Consider the following 24,117-nt stretch of genomic DNA (forward strand, 5'->3'; position numbering starts at 1 on the left):
TTATATTTTATTATAACTTTATAAATAATTATTATCAGAAAATATATTTATATATAATTATTTAATTTAAATTAGTTAACAAAAAATTATTGGAACTTCAGTTTTAATTTTTAAAACCATTCTATTTATAAAATATCAGCTCTTGAAATTGTTGTTAATATGTTTTAAATCACATTTTTTTTAATTTTTAATATAAACATTTTTTTATTAACATTTTGTGTTAAAAATTGTAATTCATAAATATTCAATAGAAATCCTTGAATCAATTTACTAAAAACTCTAATTCAAAAATTACAATTTACATACAAATTAAGATTTTCATTATTTTTGTTTCTTTGTTTTGCTTTTATTGTAATAAAATTCAAATTATTCATTTACGGTCACTTAAACTTTATAAGAAGACACTCGGGAAACGTGGTGAAATCATAATTTTTTTCTGCATAACACCAAAGACATTCACGCACACAGACGCGTCGAAACGAAATCGCCAAAATACAAAAGTTTATTAGTTTCGAAATTATTTCCAAAAAGTGGTAGCATTCTGCTACGTTCACATGTGTGTGTAAGTATTTAAAATGATTTTGTTTTTTTTTTATTTCCGATTCCTCGTTTATATTACAAATATGAAGTCTGCTTTTATGCGCTCAAGAAAGTCGCGTTATACAAACGTGCCCGGTATGCAACGTAATGATGTTTGTGAACGAACTAAACATCAAATGTAGCAGCAACCAACCAAGTCGCCAAAAGCCATAACCCAGCACACATAAGCATCCAAGTAAAAAGCCCGAACCTGTTTTAACGAGCAATAACCAGAAAGAAGCGCGCCGTCTCCAGAGCACAAAACACATGGAGCACCAACAACCTCGTGTAATTTTCAGCCACCACACATCTCGGGGGGATAGAACAGAAAGATTCATTCAGTAAATTGATATGAATGTATGAATGTATGGACAAGTAATGCGAAAGCTCTCGATACGTTGAAAAAGCTTTAACTACTCTCAATTTTAGATAAAACCTGTTGCATCCTTCAGCAATGAAACTGAATCTTTGATTTGTGAATCTTTTCTTACTCAGATGAGATTGTCGTGGTTGTTAGGGATGCCAAATTTAAGATATTAAATTTATTCGAAATATTAATAATTATATGTGCTTAACTTTTTAATAAGGTTCTATGAATTTAAAATGTTTAAATCCTATGGCAAGAGGAGGACAAAAGGGAGTTATAATAAAATTACTATTTAACATAATGAAGTTTCACAACTTCATTTATAAATTTAATTACTATGTGACTGTAGCTATTATTTTTTACAGTATAACAATATATAACAGAGCAATGAATAACAACTACAATTATTTGAAAGTAAACTGTGTTAATGTTTGAAGATCTATTATGTTTCGGCAGGATATCGTATCTGGAGTCATTGAATATAATTCGTTAATCACGCCTTTATCAGAAAGCTTTAGATATTCATCAAGGATGTCATATATTATTGATTATGCAAATACCATCGCGGTGCCAAATGACTTGTGGACTAATCGCGAAAATGACAAGGTCGCCAAGACCTTATGATCTGGATTGGACAAAAATAAAACGAAAAGTCTTTTGTCTGTCAACAAAATAGCAGTTATTGTACAAATTGTAGTGCTAACACTGCATCATTACATCGATGTTTCAACGGTGGTATATGTTGGCATGTGGTTTGTGCAAGAGTTGCCATAATGAAGAAGACATAGAATGCAACAACCGCTTTCTATATTTTTCTCCAGGAGTATATATCAAGAAGCTTCAATGTCTTGAAAATCGTTTCGTTACTGCCCTGACTGAGACTTATCAGATCTCCTCGGCTTTAACTGGATGACCAAATGGTTTAACTTGGATATGTTCAAAAATGGCATAACTTTGAAAGCTTCACAGTAGGCAATAGATGTCAGAGTAGAAATGTTGATAGTTGTATCACCATCGATCCTTTCTAACTTGACTCTAATAATCTAGCAAATAAATCCGCCATCGTCGTTAAAAATTTTTTAAAGATGATATAAGTAGATGAAACAGAAGCCAATCGAATTCTCCCCAATTAGCTCAAAAAGCTGTTTTGAGTCCACAATCCTCGTAATTGTGTATAGAAGATTAAGCATATTAGAACCACCCGGAATCATTGATCTAGCCAATTCTAATGTAAATATTGTTGAGTGAATTAAAGAACGGAATGTCCGAAACCTTTATCCCACATTTAAATAAACCTGAAAACAAATACAACAGCTGTTGTTATAATTCGGTAAGGCAAACTCAATCTAGCTTCATGCTGGCCTATAATATCCCGTTAGAACTGATATGATCTAAGAGACCTCCGATTTGCTCCTCTGAAGCCTGCTATCAGTGATTTTGTATTTAAAGTATGTAAGAAATAAAGAGATGTAAGCCTAACTTCTTTACAATAAGTCCCCATATGTCAATTTAGCTCTATGACTGACAGGAGCAGGAATTGAAACGGGAGGTTACATGAAAGAGGCACGAAGCCTCGTTAACTCATCAGCGTGCTTGTTTCACGTTATATTTGCATGACCAGAATCTCAAACCAGGGTTACCTTAGAAATACTACTTCATCTTAAGCTGATAAATCGCATACATTTGTAAACGATTTTGGAAGAGATGTAGATTGCTGGAATAGCCATAATGTACACATCTGATAAAATATACATATTTTTCTTCGATGAAGAGGCTCTTACTGTGGTTAAAGCCTTTGTATGTTAACTTATTTAAGTTAATAATTATATTTATAAATAACTTGCATGTACCTTAATTAGAGAATTGTTCCCGTTTTGCTACCACATTCTTCGCAGGAACCGCTAAAATAGAAGAGTAAATAATTAATTCATCCCACCGAATTTAAATAATAGGACTTTCTTCTTTACCGATGAACAGTCTGATAAAGAGAAAATGGAACCTGGCAGTTGCAAATGACTTAAGTGCCTTTCTTCTGTTATTGATAATTTAAAGAAACTAGAGGTAAGTACTTCTCTTAATCGTTTCTAGCGTAATGTAAACCGGTACCACCAGGGGCGCATTCAGGGAAGCACCAGAGCGAGGTAAACTGTCAGCTTTCTCGTTCCCTTCGATGTTCCTTTGTCCAGAACAAATGTGATACTTAACCACTGGTTTATTCTTTAAAAATTACTTGTTACTTTTCCACAAAGGAAATTACAAATAACTTAAATTATCTGATACAGAAATGTTATTCGCAGTTTGTTTTTTTTTTTTATATGTATTTCCTACATTTGTATACTTAATTCTCCTATTAAAAAGGAACGTCCAGTCAATAAACACATGAACAATTAAGAAGATACATAAATTTACCAAAGGACTAAAATCAATTAACTGCGGCAAAAAAGGTACATTTTTTATCATCAACCAAAGCTTAAAAAACAAGACAAAGGAAAATCTCAAGCGTACACCAGCAAAAATAATTATTAAACCCGCTAGAATCCTCAGTGAAGCACATTGACCAAGTCAGAAGAGACTTCTTGTTTCGCTTATACTGTTGGCAATAGTTTGGCTGCAAACAGAGCACTTATTGAATTGTTAAATTAAATAAATAAATTATTTTGGGGTGTGGAGAGGAGGGATTTATTCCCATATAATTTCACGTAATAATGGGACTATTAAGCATTAATTAATTAAATCTATTAGGCTGCGCCAGCAAACGTCAGCATCGAATTTAGTGCGAGCGCGCAGACCATGAACATGAACTTATCTCTGGGGTGCGATTACAATATAGGTTCGCTCCTATACTTGTTTATATTTTTTCAAAGTCGAGGAGTTGAGGGAGGCAGAAATGGTTTTTTGAATTTGAATTTGTAATTTTGTTAATTATTGTAAATCCCTTGAGACTTAATTGCGTTTGAAGTGTGACGTACTTAACTAAATTCGGCAGTTGGTAACAGAAAAGATAAGTTACAGCGTCGAATATTTTTGGTTAAAAAGCTTAATTGTTTATTTCGTAAATTAATAAAAAATAATTTAAATTGTCAATCATTTCTAAACGTAATTTTTTCTAATAAAGGCAATTGAGATTATGACAAGAATTATTTCAAAAATATAATTGGGCATTTGTAGGATGTGAGTAATTTTTGGTAATAAGTAATGTTATCGTAAATAAGTGAGAATATATTGATATGGAAGCTTAAATAAATGCTATATGTGTTATTTATTTTTAAAGGCTTATCAATGGGAATGCTGTAACAGAAAATAAAAATATCAAACTTTAAATGATATGAAATTTTTGCGTTTGTTATTAAAATTGAAAAACATATATATATGAATACTATATAAGAGCACTACTACATAAAAGCGACATATCCCCCTCCCCCCGATGAGCGGAACGTGTCCTAAGAAGGAATAAAGTCGTCTACAAAAATAAAATTAATGTCTCACAAGCAAAAATGACTTGACTGTGTAGTGGATGAGTAGCGGTAAATGACAGCAAATAAAGTGGTATAAAATGCGCACCGAAAACTCATTCAGTACTGTAACATCTAAGGTGCAGATTAATTAATCTATCAGGATGTATGATAAAGCCAAGGCTCACATCGACCTGTAAAACTATTTGATGATTACGAGTTTTCAACATGTATTTTTCAACATCTACTTCTACTCGTCACTGTTTTTTGACATCGTTTGTGTCAGCGGTTGTTGATACGCATTGCGTCTCTATGATTATTAGATTTGTTGATCCAGAGCTTTTGGTAGATGCTCTCATTGCTAAAATTTCTGTTTAGAACATTGTTTTTGTAGAATGTGTATTTTATTGAAATTTCGTAGGATATGTATGTGTTTGTACCATCTTCTATCAGTTAGTTCACCTGATGATTGTAACGCGTTCTGTATACATCCTCTGCTTCTTATACTGGTTTCAAAATGCTTCAGAGACTTTTCTGTTAAATATTGCTATACTGCTAACTAACATTCGTCTCATATAGCAACACCTTTTATAAAAGCACAATAAAGACAAAACGCAGAACATCTTCAAGTAGCTCGAACATCTTCTAGTAGCTTGAACATTTTCGAGTACTCGAACAACCTTTTCCATTAAATTGGTTAAGCAACTTATCATACTTATATACTTAATCTGGTCGAATATTATTATGTTTGAACATTTAACTTTTTATTCCTAAATCATTGGTTTACACATTTTGACGTCCATTTTTATTAAGTTGAAAAAAAATATGATCCTACTAATAAAATTAATGAAATGCGTGTATATTTTATCGGATTTTTTCTAATTAATGCTTTAATATTTATTTTAATTTAAAAAAAATATTTTTATATAAATTTACATTATTTATTTTTCCAGCAGAAACAATTGATTTTTGCAGTTTATGTTGAACATAAATTTAGTATTTTTATATTATTTATTTTATATTTGAATATATCATAGAAAAATACCGTCACCAGTACATATGTGGAAAATTATTATTGGACTAACTTATAATAAATGTAAACAAGCTTTTTGTCAGGAAAAAGTCTTAACAATGCATTAAAATGATTATATTTTCTATATATTTAATTAAGTTTACTAGATAATAAATTGAGATAAAACTACGTATATAAAATAAATAATTACCTTATGTGATTTCTAATTTATGAGTAAATGTTTATTCTAATGATTTAATTGTATATCAATCTATGTAATAACTTTAATATAAAGATTTTAATTGGTACATGATATTTGCTTTTGATCTAAAAGCGCTGCAAAGCGTATAAAATAGAAAAAGGTACGTATTTACAATTTTAAAAATCTAAAAATATTTTGGTTATTACTCTTATTGCTTTTTAACACTTATGCTTTAAAGAAATTATAATTTTTCTTCTTTAATAGAATTTAAATGCTGCTGCAAGTATTCACACCGTTGGCACTCTTTTGTTAATTGCTTTACCGCTGTTGCATAAAGCCGTTGTAGTTCAAGTAATCCCTGAAGTTCTTCATTAAGCGTATCCCGTTTTAAACGTTCTTCGTTGTATTTTTGGCGTACTTTCTCTTCAGTATGTTTAACACCAATCACAATTGTATCGAATTGTTTAATAAAATCCTCCCGTCCATGAGCAGTCATCATGCCTTCGTTGTAAGCTTCACATATAGAATTCAGTAGCGATAATTCCTTTTCCATATATCGTTTCTTATCATTTAAAGTATTAAAAAGAGTATAATATTGCTTAGTTTCAAGATGTTTGGCACTCACTGTAAAATATAAATTTTACCATTTAACTAATGATAGATCACATATGATAATATATTAAATCTAACTTACTTTCATTGTAAAGTTCGTGGAAACGTCGTTGATACTGAGTCAGTTCGGTGCGATCAGGTATTGAATCTAATTGCCGCTGTATTGCAACAATACCACGATTTTTCTTAGCTAATTGCAATTTAAGTTCTTTAATATACATTTTTTCTTTGCTAACCGCTAGGGCCTGTTCTTCCGGATTTTGTGCATTAAATGCTTCTAATTCACTAAAAACATTAGTATTTTTAAATTAAGCATGTATAGTAATCATATCAAATTATCAAAAATATCTTACTCTATTTGTTTTTGCAACTCTGCTAAATCGTTTCGACAAAAATCTTTGAAATCAGATTCTTCTTTTTTTAAGTCATCGTGCATTTTAAGCAAATCTTGAACTTTTAATAAAACTCTATAAATAAAATATTTATTTATTATATATGCAATCTTATATAGTATATTTGCCATACGCTGGTTCTGTTTGTGCTTCAATTTTTTTGTAATCTGCCATTTGAGCATTTAATGTGCTTCGCTGTTTTTCTTCTATCTTTAACTGTTCCTCTTGTTTCAGTACTTCAGTCAATAGCTCTTCATTTTCCTTTTGATTTCTTATCAGTTTACGCTCCAATGCAGTTTTCGTTGCTTCCAATATTTTAAATTGTCCTTGTTCTGATAGTTGCTTGGCGTCAGTTTCCATTTCTTCTTTAAAATCTGCATAATGTTTATGCAAAGCTTTTCGCTCGACTGTATCAAGTACTTTTGTCGGTCCAGTAAAATTCTAACAAATTACAAACATTTAAATTTCGTATCTTATTATTATTAGTACTACTTTTAAACGATAAACACAATTCAAATAGTTAACTTAATTTATGTTTTAATAGTCTTTTCAAAATACCTAGTACTTTTTGCCATTTCGCCAGAAACCCAACAATCTGGTGTACTAATTAGTGTTTAACAACAATAATAATAACTTATTTAGATTGCTAAATTTAAATGTTTTGCTGCAATATGCAATAAATAAATTTAAGAAACATTTTATTTTTATTCGAAGATATCAGAAAACACTGCGAACAACGTAAATCTATTGTGCATAGACTTGGTTTTTTACTCTGGATAGTTAGGGTTGTTAAAACTATAAATAAAAAGAGTTGGCTTTAGGATTACTAAAAATCAAAAAGTGGCTATAAATATATAATTTGTTTGTAAACTTATTTTTTTTTATAAATAAAATATCTGTATTAATACTTATAAGCATATTCAATTAAATTACTTCATTCAAATTTGCATAGATCGTTTGAAATATATAGTATAAGCTTCGATTGGTATATAACATTTATCGGTGGTCCAGACATTGTGGTGGTCAATAACAATAAAAATTATCACAAATATTATTAATATTATTTTATATAATAAAATTTTAACATAGTTTTGTATATAATTAAATTATCATTAAAATATTAATATCGGTTTTGCATTTGTGTTAATCGTTTAAGGATAGTACCAATTGTATATGTTATTCAATAAAAATAGAAACAAAAATTTAAACTTAATTATTTTTACCTCTTTTGAGACATACAAATTTTTAAGTAATTGATTAATATCGATCTGCAAATTAAAAACACAATAAAGCATAAACAAACACAAGCAAAAATGTAGAAAAATTAAAAAATTTAAATATAAGTTTCGTTAACAATACAGAAAGCGTTATTAAACATAATGACACAAAATATGTTTTAATACATTACCTCATTATCAGTAATTGCATTAGAATCCGCATTAGGATCAGTATTTTTGGTACTTAAGAGATTGGTTCCATTGCCAGGAAAATTTCTATAACCATATTCCAAAAGTGTCATACGAACGCGTGTTTTTTCATCTTCGCTTGTGACTTCCCTCCGTTGGTACTGACGACTAGGATTATACAGTTCCTGTTTATGTGAATAATAAATTTATATAATAATTTATAAATGAAATTTTCATGTTTATTTTATTCGAAATTTATACCTGTATTCTTTTGATGTGTGCTGACGCAATGTATATTTTAGCTAAATTTTCCCTATCAGTTTTGTATTGATAATCGTTATGAAACTGACCAATAGCAAACTTTTTTAAACGTTGTGAACGTTCAGTACGATTCTCCACCTTAATGTTGAGATATATTATATATAAATTTATATTATTATTTGCAACAAATATTATTGATATTATTGATACATGTTGTATACCATATGTATTATAGAAAACATATATTTGGTATATAAGCTTTACATTACTTACTGATTTTTTAACAAGCCAGTGTATAACTGGATATATGCTAAGAAATTCAAGTCCTTGAATTTGGTGAGGTTCTATTAGAAAAGGGCACTTCATGTCTGGCAGCACGGTAACAATTTTTTCAACAAGCGCACTATATAATATAAAAATTTTTATGTATATAGTTATTTGATATTATTATTAAAACAAACATTTTTTGGCCAATTGTTAAATTTTCATGAAAAAGCAGATCCACGTCAACATCATAATCACAGCATTCTATACACCAGGTCATACCACCCACTATTTTGTCGAATGCTGATAAGCCTTTTATTTTTGCACGATAATAGCCTGCAGCAACTAGCATTTCGAATGTTTCCTCCTCTTTCGCGGCAGCATCCAAATCTTCACGCCTTTCAACCTAATTAAAAAATAATTGATTTTTATAAAATTTGTAGGAGAATCATTTAATTGTCTTACTTGCACTTCCCGGCCTTCTGCATCATAACGAGTTGCCAATTTAACATTAGGCAAATGTTTTGAAAATATATCACGATTTGCCATTAAAAAACTATTTACTTGTGTAATAAAAACTAAATTTATTTAAAAAAATCAAAACATAAATTATAAATCAAATTTCCACGCCATCGACGAAAGGAAAACTTCACTTCGTTTTGCAACACTAACATCTGATTATTGTTGTCAAAAATGTAAACAAAGCGAACATCAAATTTCGCCAATCAGCTGAAGTGAAAATCAAAATAACAGCATATGTCAAAAATTTTGAAACAAGTTGAAAAAAAATAATATGTTTGTGTTATTTTATATAAGTATGAATTCTTTGTAGTTCATTTTTTTTATTTAATCATATACATTCATATTATATAAGACTTTTTTATATATTATTAACTTATCAATTCAAAATAAATATAATAATAAAATATATATATAAACATATTCTGCACATATATAAATAATTTTTATCAATAAAGCATCGATTCTTTCTTATGACATGCAATGCACAAAAATACGTTTACTTGGTATGGTTGCTTCTAAAAAATCGATGTATTTATTTTCATTTGGAACGTATTTGAAACTTGTTGAAGTTCATTTGTACAAAATCAGCAAATGGAACTCCTTTGCGTATATTTGATTCTGTATACAGAAATCAGTCATTTGCTACTCATTTGCGATTTTTGACCCGAATCAGTCATTTGAGACCAGTGTAAATGCCATATAATTCATCATCATATATTTTGTTAATTTTCATCAGCATTCCCTTAAATAAAAGCAGTTGTATAATCAAGCTCTCTTGACACAATTATTCGATAATATTTATATTGATTTTGGAGTTAATTGCGAAAATGTATTAAATACGATCATGTAAACGTACGTAAACGCACGTATAACAAAATTGTGTTTACTTATTTTCAAACAAAATAAAGCTAAGCTCTTAGATTGTCTGACAACAGTTGGACAATTGTATAGGTATGTATTTAATGAAGCAAAATAATTTTAAAAATGTTGCATCAGATAACTTGCTACATCTAAGAATTTATCATCAATCCAAATTGTTTCCGTAAGAACACTCCTTATGTAAACTTGTTATTGAAAATTGTATGACAAAAGAAGGAACAGATAAATAAACAAAATACAAATCCAAATACAACACTGCTCATTTGACAGTTCAGTAAACAGTTTGATACATGCAAAAGAGTTTGTGAGTCAAATATTTATAGGTTAAAGCGTGTCGGTGTTTTGTATCTGAAAAATTAACTTAAAATGCCGTATTTATGTTTGATTCAAGAAGAAATTGAAGATTACGTCGAATGCCTTAAAAATTCTCAAGATGATCTTTATACAGTGGTTGCGGTACCAATTGACAATAAGAATAATAAAAGTGTGGAAGGTGTAGAGGAAGATTTATATCCCGATACAATTCTTCCTTCTGAGAAATGGAACAATAAAATTATTCTTATGCTTTCTGATGATATAAATTGCGATTCCGAAGATATACAAGAACGCAAAATGTCTGAAGAAACTTTAGAGCGGGAAATATCTTGGGCAGCGCATTTACAATTTGCTGGATACGTAATGGTGCGCCTCAAAAATAAAAACAACACTAATTTAGCTCGTTTGCTCTCTAAATCCATTAAAGGTTAAATTTAGATATATAATATCATTAATAGATATATAAGCTATAAACTATTTATAGGTAACGTGATTGTTCGTGTTTTACTCAATGCACCAAAATCTGAACAAGATGGTTTTACTGGTAAGGCTTGTGAAAATGAGAATGAAGATATTCGATCTGAGTTTGATCCTTGGCATTGGTGGAAGAAATTTCATGCTCTCACCAATTACAGTCCTAAAGTCAAAGTAGTAGTTGAAGTTCATCCAAATGAAGTACCTTCAAAGCAGGAAGTACTTCGCTGGCTAGGCGAGCCTCTGGAGGGAGTAATTGTGCCATCTCAGATGTTTATCAAAAATGCAAATGATTATCCTGTATTGCCAAAGATTTGGCAAAGTGTTTTAATAGATTTTGTACAAATGCACAAAAATTTTTTCGTAACAACCACCAAATCCGATTGTGCTAAAAAGTTGTATGCAGAGTACTTAAAAAACTTCATAGAAAAACATGAAGTGATAACTAATTTAGATGGGTAAAAAATATTTGTTTTCTATTTGCTGTCATAAACTTCTATATAATTTAATTTAAGGTTTGAAGATTTACTTGAAATTCCCCTTCAGCCATTGCATGATAACTTGGATTACTATACCTATGAAATCTTTGAAAAGGATCCGACTAAATATGAAGTTTATAAAAAAGCTATTATTGCAGCTCTCAAAGATCGTGTACCTGAAGCAGAGATTGAAACAAAATTGGTAAATTTAGTTACCTTCAATAATTTTAAAAATAAATTTTAATGACTATATATATTCTTTAAATTTTAGACAATTATAATGGTTTTGGGAGCAGGTCGCGGACCTCTCGTACGTGCTGCACTTGAGGCTGCAGATGATACTAAGAGAAAAGTGCGCATATATGTTATTGAAAAAAATCCAAATGCTATACGTACTCTAAATGCATTTGCTAAAAATTCGTGGGCTGGAAAAGGTTTGTTTTCAAAGTAGTATTTTTTATACGGATTTGTTCAAAATTTTTTTTATATTTTAGATGTACATATATTTTCAAAAGATATGCGTCTTTTTGCGCCTCCTGAGAAGGCTGACATAATTGTATCCGAACTCCTGGGTTCGTTTGGTGATAATGAACTCTCTCCCGAATGTTTGGACTGCGCTTTGAAGCTTTTGAAGGAGGATGGTATTAGTATACCATGTAAATCAATATCATTCATAAATCCAATCATGTCCGCTAAATTATATGCAAATTTATGTCATTTACATTTTCGTGCCGAAACAATGAGTAAAGAAAAAAATGCCAATCACGACGAAAGCACATTTGTTGTACATTTAAAATCAGTTTATAACATCGCAAACCCTCAAGCACTATTTGAATTTTGGCATCCAAATAAAGAAGAACCAATCGACAATACTCGCTACAAGACACTGCAATTTAAAGTGGAACTAGATTGTGTTTTAAATGGTATAGCAGGTTATTTTACAGCTGTTCTGTATAAAGATATTATAATAAGTATAAATCCAATGACGTACACTCCTTATCTGACTTCATGGTTTCCAATATTTTTCCCAATAAATGTAAGCTACATAATTTTATTTGTTTACACCAAAACTAAAACATTTATTCGCTCTTTCAGAAACCGATGAACTTAAAAAAAGGTGACATTGTTGAAATCAACTTTTGGCGTTGCATATCAAAACAAAAAGTTTGGTATGAATGGTGCATTAGCGGGCCTTATGTTACAGGTGTTCATAATCAAAATGGCATCTCATCGCCTATATATTTATAAAAATATACTATTTTATAGTAAAGAACTTAAATTGTAAGATTTTGTACATTGCCAAATAGTTTTATTTATAATAACAAATCTCAAGGACAAAATACTATTTCAATCTAAATTTAAGTTCTTCATTTATATAAATTTAAACACTAATTAAAACCCTTATGGAACAATATTTAAAATAATTATTTTTATGAAACCAATTTATGTATTAAAAACTAATACAACGTAATAGACTTACTGAAATGCAATATATTATATTGATCATTTGTATAAAAAAATATTCAGAAATAAAAATATAATAAATAATATGTAATTTACGCTTATATGTATTTTTTCTTTCTTATCGCCTTTTTATATTAATGAGCTCTACTTGGTATGTCTTTTTGGAGGAAGTATATGGTGTCGTTTTTTTTCTGGAGTTGAGGACAGGATCAAACTAAGGCTTTCAGTCAGTTGACGATTGCGTACGAATTTTATCGGTTACAAGCTTCCTCAGTTGCATTGCTGTGACCGTTTAGTTAATTATCTACAAAATATTACTCTTAATCTATGTGAATATGTAATAATTCTTTGGCATTAATTGTTGAAATATTATTTGATTTGTTTATTAAATAAAATTAATTTTTTATTATCAGAACTTTAGAAATACTACAATTTTTTAAGTGGCGCTTAGAACATTGCTTATTACATTTGAATATAATATATTTGAAGGCAATTTTATGTAGCGTGTGACTATGAAAAATGTTAAAGCTAAAAGCAATATTTTTTGATGGATTTTTTTGAAACATAGGATATTTAATTCTACTAAATATTTAAGATTTATAAATATTTTCAGTTTTTATACTTCAAAATATTTTGACTTTATATATTCAATGATTTAACCACCATTATAAATAGTTTCATTATTCATAATATATTGAAAATATTTTTTTATATATACGATGTATTTTAAAATTATATTTATTTAAATTATATTTTTCAAAAAGCAAAGGCAATTTTGTAAGCATAAATCGTCAAATTAATTTCATTCATCTTAATGAAATTATGTTTTAATTACATATGTGTTTTACAAAAATATAATGATAATGTAACAATTAGTGTCAGTCCTCATAAAAATTATTTCATAATTGAAATAATTGTTGTGGCTATGCTAATAATTATGACAATTTACTCTTTAATTCATTTTTTCAACTCATTTTCAATATTTCTTCTGCTTTTAATAATTAAGATATAATGGACATTGTAAATGGTAGTTGGCTAACATACCGGGCAATACATAACTGAATATAAGTAACAAATCATAGCTTCTTTTTAAAATCTCTTTAATCTCTTTTCAATTCAAATATTGTTTTACATTGTTCGTAATTGAGAAATAGGTAATGGCAAACATGATGTTCACGCCTTTCGTATTAATTAAATATATTATATATTTGTATAAATACTTCTAAATAATTAATTTCATCTCTTTATAATAGCCAATTTATTATTTTTCATTATTATTGTATGAACAAAACAATTTTTTAAAATATAATTAAAATAAATAATATAAAAATATAAATTTACTCATTTTCGATTACTGGACAAAAATTTAACTTAATAAAACTTTTAAGAAATTAAACTAAAAAATAAATACAGTGCTAATCAATTTTATACCTTAACTCATACATTGATATTTAATTCAACATGCGTGCAAATTTACTTAAAATGTTTCTTATTTTCCGATTCGTTAAAAGAAGACAAATTAAAAATGGAAACATAAATTTTAAAGATAACACATTAAAATAAAATAACTTATGGTTATATTTATGAACTAACAGCATTTGCTTGCGGCATTTGTCCGGCCAAAGCATTGGCGCCACCACCTCGTATTGCGATTGCTCCTTGACCAGCGCGAATTGGCTTAGCAATTTGTGCCTGTGGGCCACGTCGTCCAAGATGTTTTTGTCGGACTGCTTCTTTAATGCGATCCACTTCATATTGATAACGTTTACGATCACGCATTGCACCTTCTTTGGCTTCTTTTAGCGCAGTTTCTAAAGCTTTAACACGTTCCATTGTAGTACGCAGACGTTTCTCCAATTTCGGTAATTCACAACGTAGGTCTGCATTATCACGCACCAACTGCTTGTGCACCTTTGTTAATTGTTCGAGATTGTTTTCGAGGAAAGATATTTTTTGCTTCTGAGCTAAGGAACCTCCATCCTCTTCATTATCTTCACTATTGACTGTTTTCTTAATTCGCGCCTATAAAAAAAATTAAATTTTCTCTTTAGTAGAACTTATAATAAATTCATTTTCACATTATACTCACTTGTAAGTCTTGTACGAAAAGTTTTCTTAAATTATGCAGGGTTTGCAATTCCTTTGCTACCGTATCCTCTAAACCCTTCAAGTCCTTGCGTGCCTGTTCGCGTCTTTCATTAGTAAGAATAATATCTTGTAGTTTGTTAGATTTTTCTGCTTCGTCTTGTTTAAGTTTCTCATAATCGGCAGCCATTTGTTGATGGGCCAGTATTAATTTCTGATATATATCTTTCATTTCGTTCATTTCATGTTGCTTAGATAGAATTTCATCGCGCAACTCAGACAATTGTTTAGTGTGTGCTTCTCGTAGTTCATCCATTTGTGAATCGAACATTGAACGCAACTCCTCTGCTTTTTGTTTCTCTTCAGCATTTACAGCAGATACATGTTCGGCAGCCTTTAATTTTGCACACTCTTCACGTAATGAATCGATTTGTTCTTCTAATGCACGTTTCTTATTTTCCGCTTCCCTCATAGATTCTTGTAAAGATTTCATACGAGCTTCGTGCTGCGAAATTAACAAACGGAATTCTCCAAGGTCTTTCTCGTATTCAGTTAATTTTTTGTTTGAATCAATCTGTTGAGTTTCTAAATTACTGCAACGTTGCGACATATTTTTCGCTTCTGTTTTCATTTTGCTTATATACAGCCTAGCCATTGTAAAATCTTCTTCAATTTTTGTTGCATCTCCAGCTGTAACAGTATTCATTTTCATATCGATGCCAGAATCATTCGTTGATAGTGCTTGTCCAACTTCACTAAGATCACGCAAAAGATTCCCGAGCATTTCGTTAATACGCTTTTTCTGGTGCGATGACATATCTTTCAATTGTTGCAGTTCGGATGTAGTTGTATTCAATATTGTTTGTTTTTGCTGTACTTCTTCATTAAGAGAATCTATATCCTTATTCTTAGTATCGATCTCTTGAGACTTTTGGTCATAATTAACAGCCAATTCCTCAAGTGCTTGTAAGACTTCTTTCACCTCTTCCTTTGCTGATTCATTTTCTTGTTGTATTCGCGCCATTTCTGATTGTAAAGCTTCATATTCACGGCGGGCATTTGCTATTAATTCTTCTTGCTCTAAGATTTGATCTTTAAGATTTTCAACGTACTGACTTTGTTGATTGATTTCTTCATCTTTTTCATCCAACTGCTGATAAAGACGCTCACGTTCAGCTTCTAGACGTGCCCGCTCTTCCGTACTTATTGAGCCTACCATTAAACCAGCAGCTGGTGTAGCAGGTACTGGTCCAGCTCCCTTTGTAGTCTCCACTTCTAAATTAGGAGTACTTGCCTCCATGAGATCATCCATATTTATCTGTTCTTCAGCATTGACTGTTTCACCAGCACGCCAGCGCGCCAACTCCAATTCAAGTTTTTCCACTTTGCCTTTAAGACGAGCATTTTTCTCTTTCTCCTTTTCATAACGACGTTTCCATTCTTCTGCTGTAAGTTCTTCATTAACGCAAACAACATTTTTAACGGTTTTAGCACGTCGTCCGAAATCTAATGTGGATTTCGTTTCCGCTTCGTTAAAGCTAGCGGGTGAACAACAAATAACAATTGTTGTACGCGCATTACCACCCAATGATTCCTGTAAAATACGTGTTAATTTTGAATCACGATAGGGTATGTGCGTTTTATTGCCATCAGCAAGTGCGGAAATGACATTTCCCAAAGCAGATAATGATTTGTTAATATTTTTAGCTTCATCCAAAACAGTACCTTCTGCACCAGTTTTTGAAACTTTTTCCGAACCGGCCAAATCGACAAGATATAGCTTACCAGAGAGTTTTTTTTGATTTTCTAAATTTTCTTGTTTCACGTTTATGAGAAATACTGAATGTGATCGTGACGAATGCTCGTTCATGTCTAGAAAATGAAAAAATATATTTTAAATTTTTTATTTCCATAACAATATGTATGTGTATACTTACTTGTTACAGCAATATGTCGATTAGATTTACCCTCTTCGATTACTTCGAAAACATCTTCAGGTGAAGACACGAAACGTTCTGTTGCACCTTTAACAAAAGGTACACGATTCTTGTCCTCATGCACGCTTAAATTTACTTTTGATACATCCAGTAAATCCCGAATCTTATCCATATAAATTTCATAATATGAAACTTTTATATGAAATTCTAAATTCACTTCCATAGTGTATATGTGATTGAATATATCATTGACGATCCGTGGTATGATGCCCTGTTTCACGGGATCACCTATAACGCCTTCCATTGTATGCGTTTTGCCTGATGAAGTCTGTCCATAAGCAAAAATTGTACCATTGTAGCCGGCAAGCACATCAGTGACAATTGATTTGGCGGCTTCATTATAAACTTTTTCTTGAGATGCATTCGGTTTGAATACTTTATCAAATAAGTACACTTTCCCCTATATTAAAAAAAATTAAAATACACAAATTAATAATTAAAGTTAAAAAATATATGTTAATCTATAAACAGGGTGTTTTTTCCTAACACATATTCTAGCGGTGATTCTTAAAAGAAACCACACAATATCTCAAAAACAGTTCGTCATCCAAATATGTTAAGGCGTATATTAATTTTTAGTTTCTTAAATATTCATCAATTTTAAGGTTTTTTATGGATATATTAGATATAGATAGTAGAATATTAGATATTCATTATAAAAATATTAAGGCAACTCTTAATTTTAGTTATAAATATTAAATTAGTATTATTATTCAGTAAATCGTTAATTAGCTAAGACAGTACATCTAAGTCTGTACACATCTAATTTCTTAAGCGGACCTTAATTTTTAAAAATCTTTATGTAACAGATTTGGTTTGGTTTAGATGATATGAGTATATTATTATCTCGGCTGATTTGCCTATACCAAAGTAACTTTATAACATAAAAAAATGAATTTATTTCTAATCAACAGCTATTGTTTCAAAAATTTGTTAACTATTGTACAATTGTGCTTCTTAATTAACAAAAAGAATTTCATGAAAAAATTTAAGTAACATTAAGCAAATTTTCCTTAGGCAATGACCTTAAACTCTGCTGCTCTGCTATTGAGAAATATGTACATCGTTAACAGGAAGCAAAAAACCAAATAAAGAAAGTACACTGCAGTAATCCTTTCTCTTGTTTTGCAGTCAAGGTTGTGGGAGGTAGAGTTAAATGTCCACTCATTTTTGCTTAACTTCTCTGTTTATTATTAAATAAAGCTAGGACCTTTAAGTAGTTTTAAATTAACTTGAATTAAATGATATTATAAGCTTTATCAATACCATGTTTAAGTAGACAAAATTTTACTTGATATTTGGGTCACACATGAATTAACGCATAGAATTTTAACTGACAAAAATATCATCTATGAAATGTTGCTGATACGTAACAAAATCGAAACATTTTTGAAACGAATCATTATTGATAAAATGAACATGATGGCAAATGGATTAAATGCGATAATATCTAACGCAAGCGATCATGGGTAAAAGTCAGTGACCCTCCACAAATGACATCGAAGCCTGGATTGACTGCAAACGAGGACATGTTGAATGTTTGGTGGGATTGAAAGTCTATTACAAGCTACTCCTGAATTGTCTTTTACAAGCTGCTCCAATTTTGGAGCACCGGTGAATTCGGTCTTCTACCACTAACAACCTGACTGCTGGAACGAAACAATATAACAATTAACGAAACAAAACGACCAGAATTGGTAGTTGTATCCATGTCCTGCCACTCACTTTTTTAATAACTCTGAACAAATTTATAGACTTGGTTAGAAAGTTTAGATGCATATACCGTGTAGCCCGGACTTTGCATCAACTGATTATTATTTGTTTCAATCCTTGCAAAACTCTCTTGATTATAAAAAATTGGCCGACAAAACATCTGCTAAACATCGGTTGTTCAAGTTTACTTCGATGAACCACAGAAGTTCTACACCAATGGCGTCTTGAAGCTACCCGAAAAATGACAAAATATCATAAATAATAATATCCTATATAAACTTTCTTAAAATTAATTTCCATTAAATATAATTTTTGTTTAACAATGTACAAAAAAACAATGTTTCATTCTTTCAGAATGTCGGTATTTAACAAGGTATTTATGTCCACAAAAATCTCCATTTTATTCTCAAAATCCATTTCTCTTTAAAAGTAAAAGACCTTTCCAAGCTTTGTTCAATTACATTTTTACTCGTATATTTATATAAATGTAAAAAATGTTTCTTTTATATATTAAAGTCACGTTAATATATATATTACATATATATATTAGAGTCACTTTGTATATTATTTGTTTACACAATAAGAAATATTTTAAAATTTCAAATTAATAATTTATTGTTTTAAGGATCAACATTTTTAATTAATAATTTTGTTTCTGAAATAGACTAACTGATCAATAGTTAAATAATACACCTTTTTAAAAATATTCAGTTTTTAAAAAATTTTTTATTTAAATCAATATTTCGATTATATTCTATAGTCATCTTCAGAGTACTATACCTAATGCTGTTATAATATAGCAATAATTGAATATAAATTATAAAGAAATAATCATATAGTGAAATACGTTAATATTAAAACACAAAATACATATATAGATGAGTTCAAAAATAAGGGGAAAATAATTATACAATACGTTAATAATAAAATAAAAAATACATACATATATAGAGAAATTATATATTCTGTTTCAAAAACAAAATTATTATTAAAATTTCAAATTCAAATAAGAAAAATTTTAGCTAATAAAATTTTATTTTAATTATTTTAATTTTTGACTGATCAAAAAAGCTGTTACGAATTTTGCCGAAAATTCATCATCACTCATTCACCATAAAGGTTTGGTAATTAGTATATAATTTTTTGGACAGTTAGTGTCAAATATTTCCAAACCAACGATGGTGTATATTTGGAAATGTTCGAAACAGTTGTATGGTCAGTCAAAAATTTCATCAATTAAAATAAAATTATTTGTAGTTAAAATTTTTCTTCATCTAAAGTTATCTAAAACAGACTTATACTCGGTACATGCATACATGATCTACAACAAATCATCAATGTTTAAAAATAAAAACGTGGTCTCATACATAATCTGTATTTCATATTTCGTAGACAAATAACAAATTGTCTATGGTCTACAATCTACTTTTGCTCTAGTTTAATTAAGCACATTGTTATTTATGCACTTGAAACAATCAGTCATGTATTCGCTCATTTCTAGTAGTGTCCGTCCATTCTCTCTTGCTAATAACCAGAAAGTTTTTGCTTTCTGGAACTTAAGTAAAAAAAAACAGCAAATGATTAACACGTAAGCGAAGCGCTCGCTATTCACAATTTGGTAATCATATTTTATTATTATCCATAATTATTTAGTCATTTCGATAATGAATCTACAAAATCATGTTTGTATGTGTTCATAGTTTTATCAAGCATTTCTACACAATATTAGATACTTTTCTTTTACTCTTACTAGTTCTTTGTCTATTTCGTCAAAGTTCTAGAGTAGGAGGTTGCATGGTACAAAAACATTTGTAATCCAGATTTTTTTCATATTTGCTGTGTACACCATGTAGGTTGTTGCCAAGGTAATTATTATAATTTGTTTTTATATAAAAATATAAATCTAAAATATTTAAATATTTATTTTTTGTATCGCTAAATTCATTCCCTTTCTAATACTTATATTAATATTTATTTTTATTTGAAGAAAACTGTATAAGAAAATATAAAATGATAATTAGGTTTTTCGAAAGTAGTATATAATATTTTCTCCTTTCAATCGAATTCAATTTTGGGACAATCATTAGTTATTGTCATTAAATTATCGGTATTGCTTTGAATTTTAGTATCTATTAAAGAGAGTGGGTAACATCAAGAACTACTAATAGCTATTTTATTTAATATTGATATATTTTTTTTTATTTGCCTTATTTATAAAAACATCGATCGGGTGTTATTCATCATCTATAGCTTTCTTGTATAGTATGTAGAACGAATTGTTGAGACATATAAATAATCATCTGTTTCAGCAATCTTTCTCTTCATTTGATACAAATTTCATTCCTGAAGCTACCATTTGAGTAGTCCTGCAGGGAGTATTATGTCAATATAGAGATAGAAAAAAAATTTTTGGACAGTCAAGAAAAAAACACTGTCAAGAGGCAAGATGTATCCCTTATAGAAACATATACTGTTTATGGGCGGCTAGCTTTGGAGAATATACTGAATGAAACAACAAAAACACCGCTCACAATTTCCATCGTAGTTTCAAGGTGTGTGTGAATTATTTCAATAATAACTTGATATACTATTTACTGTGTTCAGGTGACATTAAGACTAAAAGAAGATTGCCGTAGATATTATAAAACCGAAATGGCATAAATGCCTTTTTGGTAGACTATTACAATTCTGAATGGCAGGTTTGACTTGTCCCGATTGCTACTCATTTAGCTGGCTAAAGATTTGTTCTCAAACTGCCTAGATTCACAACTTTGTCATAGCTGTACAATGTTTTTTTTAGCATGTTTACTATATCAACTTAGAAATGTAATGTCAATTTAAGATAATTCAAAAAAATTTAAGTAGATTTTGTCCGTATCACCGTATACATATACTATAACTTAGCATACATATAAAGGATAATTGATTTTATTATGGCAATGACCCTATAAAACTAGTCATATTTTTAAATATATATAGCGTTTTTTGTCAATAAGAATTTTTCAAGTAGTGTACCAAATTCTATTTTATCTGTTATTATAATTTGTATTTGTAACTTTCCAATTAAGACGTTTCGCAGATGTTAAACTTTCGGACAATTTTATGAATGTTGTTATTTTGAAACAGAGATTTGGACAATTTTTTAAAGACATGTATTGAATTTAAGTAACTAATAAATTTATAATACTAGAGATTCGTTTGAAATATTTTAATAACCTAAACTTAAATATATTTAAAACTAAAACGATCGAGTCTCTACCGACGACCAAGTGCTGTTCAACATCTCCCAAAGGGTCTACACAAGCAAATCCCACCGGGTTACAACAACAACAATATATTTAAAACTATATTTAATTTCAAAACTAACATTTGCTTCTCTTTGATATAATATTATATAGGAAATATATTTATTTTTTTTATTACTAAAGCGACTTAATTCTAAACATTCATGCAATTATCTCACAAATAGTGCACAGTATGTTTACACTATCCCATTTACTTGATAAGCGAAAATCTCAAGAGAAATGTAATGTAATGTGAGTACAATTACAGGAATTTATTTATAACAGTTCACTAAAAAACCCTAGGAGTGTTACTGCAGATACAAAGCTTCCATTGAAAATGTACCCAAAAGTTAACGAATGAGAAGATCACAAATACATGCAAAACAATATATGTAAAATATAGTATTAAAAACAGCTGTTACCCCAAATATACTGGACAAGTTATATTATACATTATATAAAACATAATAGAAAACAACCAAAAAAAGAAGTTATGCTTACTAGTTTGAGAGCATTTTTTTTATAATAGTAATAAATTTTAAATACAAGATTTTAATTTTTTCACATAAACTTCATTTGTGTTCAACAGAAAGTTGTACACAATATTTTGCAAACATTTACCAACACTTAGCAAAATAACCAATAGAAGTAAACGCAATTCAATCATCAAGTAAATGTATGAGTCATTGCGAAAGTGTATGCTCTCGTTGCTGCCGTAACAATTATCCATCCCATCTCTGGTTTGTGTTATTTCCAGAGAGATTTTATGTTTGATTATTTAGTATTTCCACTAAACATTGTACTGTTTTGAAATAATTTATTTGTTTGAAAACATTTATCGTACAATCACTCATGCACGTACATATGTTAATCCATATGAAGCAATAACTTAAACAATAACTTTATTAGCTTATAATACTTTCTAATTAATTTATAAGTATTTTCATAAAAACTTATGCTAAGTCAACTAAAAATCCATTTTTCACAATTACAACCTAATGTATGTAAAACGAATGAATTTGGTATATGACGTCATTCTAACCTACGTTCACAAGTATTACATATAACATTTTTCTTAATTATAGTTCAAAATTATATATTTACCGCAATTGAAATGCAATTTTCCTCATTGTTATTAGGAAATTTAACAACAAACTTAGAACCGGCCTTCTCCTCACTGTCATTTAGAGGCCGGAAACGACATACTACTTTAATGCTATCCTCAGCAGGTATTTCTCTTTCAGCTGACATTATGTATTGAATTTGTTACGTATGAATTTAAGTTTAAAATCACAATTATAGCACCGACTTCACAATAATTTATACAGATGCAATTTTTTTTATATTGGATTCCCTCATATATTTAGTTTTATATCTAAGTTCACTTATTTAAATTTTTTCTTATTGCCATATGCAGAAAACTCAAAATATATATATGAAAAGCAACAACAAAAACCAAATGACGAAGCCCTCGCATTCGATAATACGTTTGGAAGCTTCGCAAAATGTGGAGTCAAAGTGAATTGCGAAATTATGAAGGAGAAGAGACTCCCTTAGACAAATTATTTCATTCGTCAACTGCTCACTACTTTCATCAAATGAAAAATAAGGCATGTAAAATTGAAAAGAGCCAATAGAAACTTTGTTTATTATTATTAAACCGAAAGTAACGTTAATCTATATTACACGAATGTTATTTATTTATTTATTTTTCTTAGAATTATGGTAATCTTATTTGAAGTTATAAAAATCGAATTATTTCTACTTTGTTCCGAGCACTAGCACACGAAACAACGGATTACATATACACACCTATCAATTGTGCAGTGTTGGAAAAGTATTTGTGAATAAAAATTCCAATTAGAATTAACGATAAAACATAATATTCCAGCAGTGCAGAAAAAAACCTATGTGAAGTTAACAATTAATTAAATAGTATTAATATTTTAAATATATTGCCAATGGAAAATATATTAAAAATTATTACATCAGTCTATGCTACATCTATACATAAATTTTTAATGTCCACATTTCGTCATTTATTTGTATTAAAAATAAATACTCAAAATATTATATACTAGTACATACATATATAATGAACTACAAATTAATACATGTAACATTTAATATACTTTTAAATTTTTGTATACATCTTTAATATATAAAATTACTAAGTAATATCATACCACTAATAATAATATAAAAACATATCATATTTATATATTGTTATTTTTTATATATGTATGTACATAACTTATATAAAAATATAATTTCTCTAGCTAGAACATATAGTGAGCAGAGGAAAGTATTTACAAAGGAATTGCTTGCATATCCACACAAATATAATAGTTTTCGTAC

At 29.3% G+C, this 24,117-nt stretch overlaps 3 protein-coding genes across 4 annotated transcripts; 1 reads left to right on the top strand and 2 right to left on the bottom strand.

The window, feature by feature from the left end:
• Positions 1-5,650: 5,650 nt before the first annotated feature.
• LOC119683806 (coiled-coil domain-containing protein 93-like) lies at positions 5,651-9,303 on the bottom strand. Of its 2 annotated transcripts, XM_038097670.1 has the most exons (10): positions 9,013-9,303; positions 8,745-8,953; positions 8,557-8,686; positions 8,284-8,421; positions 8,025-8,207; positions 7,840-7,884; positions 6,750-7,057; positions 6,578-6,691; positions 6,307-6,509; positions 5,651-6,236 (listed from the first exon to the last, which is right to left on the bottom strand). In XM_038097670.1, exons 1-10 carry the CDS (start codon positions 9,094-9,096, stop codon positions 5,854-5,856), a joined length of 1,797 nt encoding a protein of 598 aa, XP_037953598.1. In that variant the 5' UTR covers positions 9,097-9,303; the 3' UTR covers positions 5,651-5,853. The 2 variants fall into 2 exon arrangements, with proteins under 2 accessions (XP_037953598.1, XP_037953599.1); XM_038097671.1 differs by lacking the exon at positions 7,840-7,884.
• Positions 9,304-10,235: 932 nt separating this feature from the next.
• LOC119683807 (protein arginine N-methyltransferase 5) lies at positions 10,236-12,547 on the top strand. Its single transcript, XM_038097672.1, has 6 exons — positions 10,236-10,690; positions 10,748-11,195; positions 11,253-11,418; positions 11,488-11,650; positions 11,711-12,252; positions 12,312-12,547. Exons 1-6 carry the CDS (start codon positions 10,315-10,317, stop codon positions 12,462-12,464), a joined length of 1,848 nt encoding a protein of 615 aa, XP_037953600.1. The 5' UTR covers positions 10,236-10,314; the 3' UTR covers positions 12,465-12,547.
• A 1,479-nt stretch (positions 12,548-14,026) lies between these two features.
• Positions 14,027-23,582, bottom strand: LOC119683808 (kinesin heavy chain). The gene is made up of 4 exons (XM_038097673.1): positions 22,864-23,582; positions 16,703-17,162; positions 14,770-16,637; positions 14,027-14,702 (listed from the first exon to the last, which is right to left on the bottom strand). Exons 1-4 carry the CDS (start codon positions 23,008-23,010, stop codon positions 14,262-14,264), a joined length of 2,916 nt encoding a protein of 971 aa, XP_037953601.1. The 5' UTR covers positions 23,011-23,582; the 3' UTR covers positions 14,027-14,261.
• Between the last annotated feature and the right edge of the window lie 535 nt (positions 23,583-24,117).

Source organism: Teleopsis dalmanni, chromosome 2 (assembly GCF_002237135.1).
Source record: "Teleopsis dalmanni isolate 2A chromosome 2, ASM223713v2, whole genome shotgun sequence".
Lineage (NCBI taxonomy): Eukaryota > Metazoa > Arthropoda > Insecta > Diptera > Diopsidae > Teleopsis > Teleopsis dalmanni.

Bases quoted from the DNA above. Each gene is read 5' to 3' on its own strand.
- LOC119683808 (XM_038097673.1), bottom strand. From the start codon at position 23,010: ATGTCAGCTGAAAGAGAAATACCTGCTGAGGATAGCATTAAAGTAGTA. The intron at 17,163-22,863 runs GTAAATATATAA...TTTTTAATATAG, and splicing joins AAAATTGCATTTCAATTGCG to GGGAAAGTGTACTTATTTGA. The intron at 16,638-16,702 runs GTAAGTATACAC...TTCATTTTCTAG, and splicing joins TCGACATATTGCTGTAACAA to ACATGAACGAGCATTCGTCA.
- LOC119683807 (XM_038097672.1), top strand. From the start codon at position 10,315: ATGCCGTATTTATGTTTGATTCAAGAAGAAATTGAAGATTACGTCGAA. The intron at 11,419-11,487 runs GTAAATTTAGTT...TTTAAATTTTAG, and splicing joins CAGAGATTGAAACAAAATTG to ACAATTATAATGGTTTTGGG. The intron at 11,651-11,710 runs GTTTGTTTTCAA...TTTATATTTTAG, and splicing joins AAATTCGTGGGCTGGAAAAG to ATGTACATATATTTTCAAAA.
- LOC119683806 (XM_038097670.1), bottom strand. From the start codon at position 9,096: ATGGCAAATCGTGATATATTTTCAAAACATTTGCCTAATGTTAAATTG. The intron at 7,058-7,839 runs GTAAAAATAATT...GTAATTTGTTAG, and splicing joins ATTTGTATGTCTCAAAAGAG to AATTTTACTGGACCGACAAA. The intron at 6,510-6,577 runs GTAAGATATTTT...TAATGTTTTTAG, and splicing joins GAGTTGCAAAAACAAATAGA to TGAATTAGAAGCATTTAATG.